General features: G+C 45.0%; 1 protein-coding gene across 1 annotated transcript in view; it reads left to right on the top strand.

Moving 5' to 3' along the window:
- The first annotated feature begins 1,761 nt into the window (after nt 1–1,761).
- Nucleotides 1,762–7,139, top strand: part of LOC126529616 (protein lifeguard 4-like) — a 41,154-nt gene continuing 35,776 nt past the window's right edge. Inside the window, exons 1-3 of the mRNA XM_050177133.3 lie at nt 1,762–2,140; nt 2,305–2,413; nt 6,603–6,708. Coding sequence (XP_050033090.1) covers nt 2,032–2,140; nt 2,305–2,413; nt 6,603–6,708 — 324 coding nt within the window. The 5' untranslated portion in view covers nt 1,762–2,031. The remainder of the gene's footprint in view (nt 2,141–2,304; nt 2,414–6,602; nt 6,709–7,139) is intronic.

The raw sequence follows: 7,139 nt of genomic DNA, 5'->3' as shown, positions 1-7,139 counted from the left end.
ACGCAAAACAGGGTGGGCGGTGCGGCTTATCTCATAGTCCGTTACGCTTCCTCGCGTAGATCCCTAGACAGGCACAGGTGCCGAAGATGGTGATCACGATGCCCAAGATGAGAGCAAGCGCATCTCCGGTGTCCAGTCCGGATGCCTGTGCCGTGGACACGCCGCAAACCGCGACGAAGAAGGCGACGAGGAAGGCGCGGATAGCGAGACCGACAGCCATGATTGCGTTGCTTGCGTGCGTGCAAATCAGCAAATGCGTCAACACCGCAAAGTGAAGCCGAAGCTGACTGACCTGGACCGATGAAGGTAGCAGACGCAGGAAGCTACATGGACGCCGCCACTCGCAACAACGGCTTATTTTACGGCCTCTGAGATTGCGCCGCGCGTACGGGCATCGAGTATTTGTAAATCTCAGAGGCCATGCACAGAGGGTTGAAAGAAACCAACGTTGTTGATATTATGGAGGAAATAATGGTTGACATGTGCACTCTATATTTTAATGCACATTATCAAGATACTTCACGCACTTGAGAATGATCACTCGGGTGATCATTCTTAAGTTTTACGGAATTTTTAACAATCATCTGGGGCAGATAGCATAATTCTTGTCCTTGAGCTGGATTAGGTGGACATTACTAGCACGAAAAACCGAAACATAATCAATTAAGTAACCAAAATTCACTAATTAACTTCTTAATTAATTTAATCAGTAACTTTGCGGCACAAATTGCAACTTACGAATTGTAGCCGGTGAACTTGAAAGACATATCTACTTGAAATTAATCTGCAGGATGACCCCATGCACATATGTGCCGTAAAGTAACTACTTATGAAGTTAATTAGTCCATTCTTTTGAATTAGTTGAATATGTGTTTCTATTTCTCGTGCTACCCATGTCCCGCTCTCTAAATAACCCACCTCAAGGACTAGAATTATGTTATCTGAAACACACGTTTTTTTTTTTTTTAATTCCATAAAAATTAAAAATGATCAACCCATTTGATACACCACCGGCGTTGTCAGAACGACCCTGCTCTCCTTCGACGTTCTTGTTTACATTGATTGTTTAAAAGAGTTATGGCATGTTATGGCATATCAATGACATGCACGTGTGGCATATATTGGAATGCAATTTGACATGCGCTCTATCAGAATCATATTGGAGTGCAATTTGACAAGGAGCTCAAAACACGTGGGTTGGCTTCTTTCATGCTTCTCTGCAGCAGTGCGCTCGGCGAATTCTATGGCGAACGGCAGCGGAGCGGCGCGTTTAGCGTTCCTTCATTGCTTTAATATGGTCCCATTAACGTCGACAGCGGTCATAATTAGGAAGGGGTTTGTCGTAATCTTTTATTGTCCCAGTTGCAATGTTCATCTTTACGTCATTTAAAGTGCAGCACGAGATGAACTTGAATAAGTGATTGATGTATCAGGAAGGCAGCAGGATAAAATATAAATAACTCTGCAAACATATGTCATTGCGAATGTTTTATTGGCTGTGTGTTTCGACGAGCAGACTGAGCCGCAATCGCTATACACATCTGCGATGTCAGACAATGTAAACAGTGCAAAAGAAAGCTATGAAAGCATGAAGGGAAGAAATATATTATTTTCTACAACCATGAATGAACGCTTCATGCGTGAAAGCGGCAGAAACAGAAGTGGCTCAAGCCAGTTGCCCATTAGGCTACAACTGGCTTACGGCCGACATGCTTAACACTTAGCATCGAGCTGCATAGAGTAATGAGTACACGTACAGGGCGAATACCCTTCTGAACTGGCTCGCGCTCGTTCGTTCTGTTGGTTTCGTCTGGGCAGCAGCAGCAGTTAGTGGTGCGTAGTGCTTAGGCAGCAAGGCTGCATTAGCAACGTACCGAACATCACTGCGCGTGTCGTCTCTGCTGTTATTGCGTTGTCAAGTCGTAAGGACCCCCCTGCACTACTGCTGCTGTGTTTCGTATCTGAGAAGTGAAACTGTGCTGCTTGCGTTCAGGCCATAGAGCGAGCAAGAGGAGTGTGTAGTCCGCTACCATGGCCGACGTAAAAATAAGTATGGACGACAGAGCGGGCCAGTCCTCAATCTTAGATGATTTTTGCTACAATAACAACGTGTCGAAAGCAAACGTCTACGTTCGACTCGGTAAGTGACGCGTTTAATGCATGAAAGTGGGCTGGGTCGCTTCTTCGTGCGTTCGCGCCTGTGTTCTAGAAAGAACCCTTATGTTAACATCCTTTCGTTTTCGAATTGTTCTAGATTGACGCTGCGATTATTTTGGTTTCGCTGGTTTCTGAATGTCGCCCCAGGTTTCCTGCGCAAGGTTTACGGCATCCTCAGCATTCAACTGCTGGCTACCACGGTGATTGCAGCCTTCGGAATGTTCACGCCAGCTGTCAAGCTCTACATTAGCCAGAAGTAGGTACACTTTGTTTGCTGGTTATTCCCATTCTCGCCCATTGCGGAGCCTCTGTATATCCACTATAGTAGGCTAATCTCAATTTTAAAGAATCCTGCATCAGCTGATGTGATCCGTAAGCAATGGGTTTAATGAGAGCATAGGAAGGCCATGCGGCAGGAAAAATGATGATGAAAGAAAAGCAAAGAAAAATAATATCCGCACACAACTTTGAGCAACTGTGTACCTAACTGTGTGCATCTGTTGCACCTTCACACACCACTTATACAGGACATATTGAGCACATGTAGTATGGCCGGTTTACATTTAAAGGGAGCATTTAGTTGATTCTTTACGATAAATTCAGACAAAGTATGATCCACTGGAGTATGCTCCACATGAGACCCATTTTACTGCAAAATTCGAAGAATCATTGACACTATTAGGTGCTCACGTCAAGGGTGGGCCATTATATTTCGTAGCACAAACTGGCAAGATGGCACAGCCCTGCCTCTGAGGTCAGCATTAGCAGAGCGTCAGCTATAACCACCGTCGTCATGCTTGTCAATGTGCAAAGCACTTGTCACCCAACACCTGGTGGCAAAAGCACCGTCTATGACGAAGAGCAAGCAGTAGCGTAGCACAGCTTGAGACAGAAAACATGAACGATTTGAGCCGTTGGTCCCACAGATAACAACATGGAAGCCACAGAGGATACCTCATATGTCATGTTGGTGACTTGATGCAAGATACGGTATGAGCTGTGATAGTGCGAGAGGAGTTGGAGAGTCCAATACGATGAAAAAATGTACAAAGCGAGACCACACACCCATGCCATAAATGCACATCCCTGTGGTTACGGGTGTAACTGGTCATTTGAGCAACGAAAGATGCGGACAGACAATTACGGGCAAAGGCATCACATGTGTGCACAATACTTACCAGAAGGGTCACGTCCAAACAAAAGGTAAAAAAGGAGAGTAACCGGCAGTGTCATGTCGCAAAGAGTTGTATGCGAATGTAATGAAAGGTGTTGCGATGCTCCATTCCCTATGGCTGTCACACACATACATGGAAAGCATGACTGTCAGCGGTATGGTTCAGACGCTCTGTAAGTCTGTTAGATTGGGAGGATACGCTGTCGTGAATTTATCGCAAGTCAAGCACAAGCACAGAAGTTAGTGCACAACTTCTGAAAGAAAACAGCTGCCATGATCGGTGATGAGCTCACAAGGGGCACTGTGATGTTCAAGTACATCATGGAAAATAAAGCCCATGATGTCGTTGGCACAGCTGGTCAGGCCAGGAGCAGACTGGTTGTCACCGTCAGACATGGTATCGGAACAAATGTGGAATGCATCAGAATGCGTCACAAATGCTCTCAATTTCATCGTATACCACGATGCGTCAGCTCGGTGTCTCCCGCGCCACAGTCTGCGCAAAAGTCAGCGGTGGCCATGCGCTCCAACTACCGCATTTTAATTGCTGGGCACTAGTGTGTACAGTTACCCACAAACCGTGCATATCTAGGCTTTCCACCGTTCCATCTGGTGAGGCCGCGATAAAAGCCAATTGAACTGAATGGCCTCACCAGCTTCGGTTACGTTCCAGTAACTGTTTGTCCAGCCAAAATCGCAACATGTTTGTTCAAATTTGGTTTCACCTTGCATTGCGGCAACGCAAAACTGAAGAAATGACGGAAAACATTCAACCAATGTATCTGGAAGCGTGCGCCTGCTGCACCCAGTATGGCCATCACATGCCATTGCGTTTGGCGTGCCGCCGCATGAAAGCACCACCACCCCAAACTCATCCCACACCCACTGCTCATTAGAAAGGAAAATGTATATCAAACTTTCAGCTTTTGAATTAGGCGCTGAATCTCCAATGCCTGTGCGTTACTGCGATGTGTCACGGACACCAAAGCATCTTTTTGCATTTAGGTTTTTGGCTCAGCAAAAGTTCCCGAAATGCGCCATGTTCAATCTTTCGCTCCTTTAGGCGACAATATAGTTTATTTTTAGCACCAAAAAACTAACTGGGCCCTAGAAGATGCTGTTGAAATTCATAACGTCATAGTGAACTGGTGCGGGAACTTCAAAGAGAATTCGACACCCATCTTTTGTTGTTGCACTTTTTCTGACTAACCAAGTGTCTTGTCATGGTAAGAGTGGTGCTTTTGATATTGTATAATGGTAATTTATTGATGCAGAAGAAATCATTTTTCTCTTTAGTGTCCCCTTAAAGAGTCCAAGGTATCCAAATGGAACCATCCACAATGGTGTCACTTACAGCCCTGTGTTGTCTTGGGATTTAGAAAAAAGTTACAATGGTTGCTCAAGTCAAACCCGAATTTTTCATTGTATGCACATATGCATTCACACTAGCACCATCAGTTTGCTGTGCTGTTATGAGACATTTGTCGGCTATTGTGCCATGGTGTGCTGGTGTCGCTTTGCACCAGAAGGGACGTGTTAAGATGATGGAGTAGCCCATGAATTCACTTGTAGAACAACACATCATAATGAAGTTTCTCGTGAACAAAGGCTGAAAACCAACTGAAATTCACGCTAGACTTTAAAGTCAACATAGTGACAAGATGCTAAGCAGCACCACAATAGTTCGGTGGTGCTGCTATTGGTAGAACATGCCACAAGGCAGTGAATAGGCAGTGAAACTCATGGCACAGATTTTTCTTAGCTGAACACAGCATAACTTATGTTGATTGCCTCCCCTGTGATGTGACCATGAAAAGGCACTACTTTTGTGAGCTTTTCCTATGCGTGCACAGGGCACCCAGGAAAAAGCAACCTGGCTTGTTGATTACTATGGTTGTTTTCGTTAACCAAGACGCGTGCCAACACGCAGTGCACTGCACAATGTGCACTTTGTGGGGTCTCAGTCAGGAGGAACTTCTGCATCCACCATATATTTCTAAGCTCACTCCAAGTGACTGTCATTTGTTTGAACTAGTCTGAACTACCAAAAATGTTCCCGGGAGGCCAGCACTTTGGAAGTGACGGTGATGTGAAGCAGGCTGTCTGTTAATGGCTGGCGAAATCTTTCTGTGCTACTGGCATCCATGTCCTGCTGAAACGCTAGTATAAGTGTGTTAGTGTTAAGGGAGATTACCTCGAGAAATGTTATTTTCTCCTATTTCTGTTTTGCTGTGTGGCACATTCTGAGTGGAAGCATTGTGCATTTTGCATTGGATGATTAACGGAAGTCACAAGTCATGGTCGGCGACATTGCAAGCAGTACGTCTTGCGTAGAGGCATTTGTGAATGGGACCTTGACTCTCTTGCTTGAAGCATGGCTCCTTCAAAAGGAAGAGCGCACGGCTTTCTGCTTGAAACAACCATTTTTGTGCCACACAGACGTTTGATACTTGGTAGGCACGGTCACACTGTGTCTTATACGCAGCGTGCTTGTTCGTTTTCACTGCTCAAGCCTAATGAGGGGTCCTTTTCTTTGTTTTCTTGTTATGTATGTACTCTCCATAGCTGAAAATAAAGGTGTTGAACTTGTTTTAATTTCCTTCTGTGTGGGATGGTGTCTGAGCCTTGTGGGAGTTAAAGGAGTTGCCCAACATTTAGCAATAACGCTCCACATTGCATGACTACAAACATTTGTGGCTGTCTTACTCAGCCAGATGCAAAAGGCCTGGTTTTAAATATTTAGATATGTTCTGCTTTCTGTTTGCTTTCTAAGTTCAACATGCTGCCCAAAAAACACGAATTATGCAATGCTGCTATCACATGATGGCAGGACTACCTTCAGTCAGGAGCGATGTAGTGTGCCGAGATTTCATGCTACTACAGTGCCATTATTGCAATGCTGCTATCACATGATGACAGCACTACCTTCAGTCAGGAGCGATGTAGTGTGCCGAGATTTTCATGCTACTACAGTGCCATTATCTCAGCTTACACACCGTCTGATGTTTTCCTTCCTTTACCTGCTGTGGTGTCTCAGTGAATATGGTGTTCCACTGCAGAGCATAAAGTCCCTGGTTCGATTCCTTGCCTCAACAACTGCATTCTGATGTGGTGGAATGCAAAAGCGCTTGTGTGCTTAAGTATGCTTGTAAAGGAACCCCAGGTGGTCAGAATTAATCGGGAGCCCCTTGCTACATGGGTCCCTCTCAGCATGGGCATTGCTTTGAGATGTTGCACCTCATAAACTGTTTTTTTTTTTCTTTTTTTGCAGCCACTGGATGGTGGTGGGGGCATTCTTCATGTCCATGGCCCTCCTCTTGGCTCTGATGGTGAAGAGGCGGGAGACACCCACAAACTACTTTCTCCTGATGGGCTTTGTAAGTTTTGTCGAGGCCTGATGCTCAACTTATTTGCTCACCTTTACGGTGAAGTCCACTGGTCGACTCTGAGCAGTTGCCCGAGTCCTAGAGTGAGCACTTGATTTTCTTAAATCCAGGCCTGCCTACAGTAAACAAATTGCTCCGTGCTGAGTTGTTCCTAAATTGACATGTTTAGCCAATGCTGGAAAGAGCTTTGGTTTTCCTTGAGGTTATGCTCTTACAAATATTCAGGGGGATTGGGCTGCTTTTACTTAAGTCATTTGTTATCCATGAAATGCTTATTTGATTCCCATATTTGCTGGAAATGCAGTGATAATGCAAGATGGTACATTTATGTACACCTGTGTGTTAAAAGCAGACACGTTCATGACTTTAGCAGGAGGAAGTGATGCATTATGGATTCGAATTCATGGTTGAATCGACTCTGA

The sequence above is a fragment of the Dermacentor andersoni genome, chromosome 9 (assembly GCF_023375885.2).
Source record: "Dermacentor andersoni chromosome 9, qqDerAnde1_hic_scaffold, whole genome shotgun sequence".
NCBI lineage: Eukaryota > Metazoa > Arthropoda > Arachnida > Ixodida > Ixodidae > Dermacentor > Dermacentor andersoni.
This window is presented reverse-complemented; position numbering and strand designations above follow the sequence as displayed.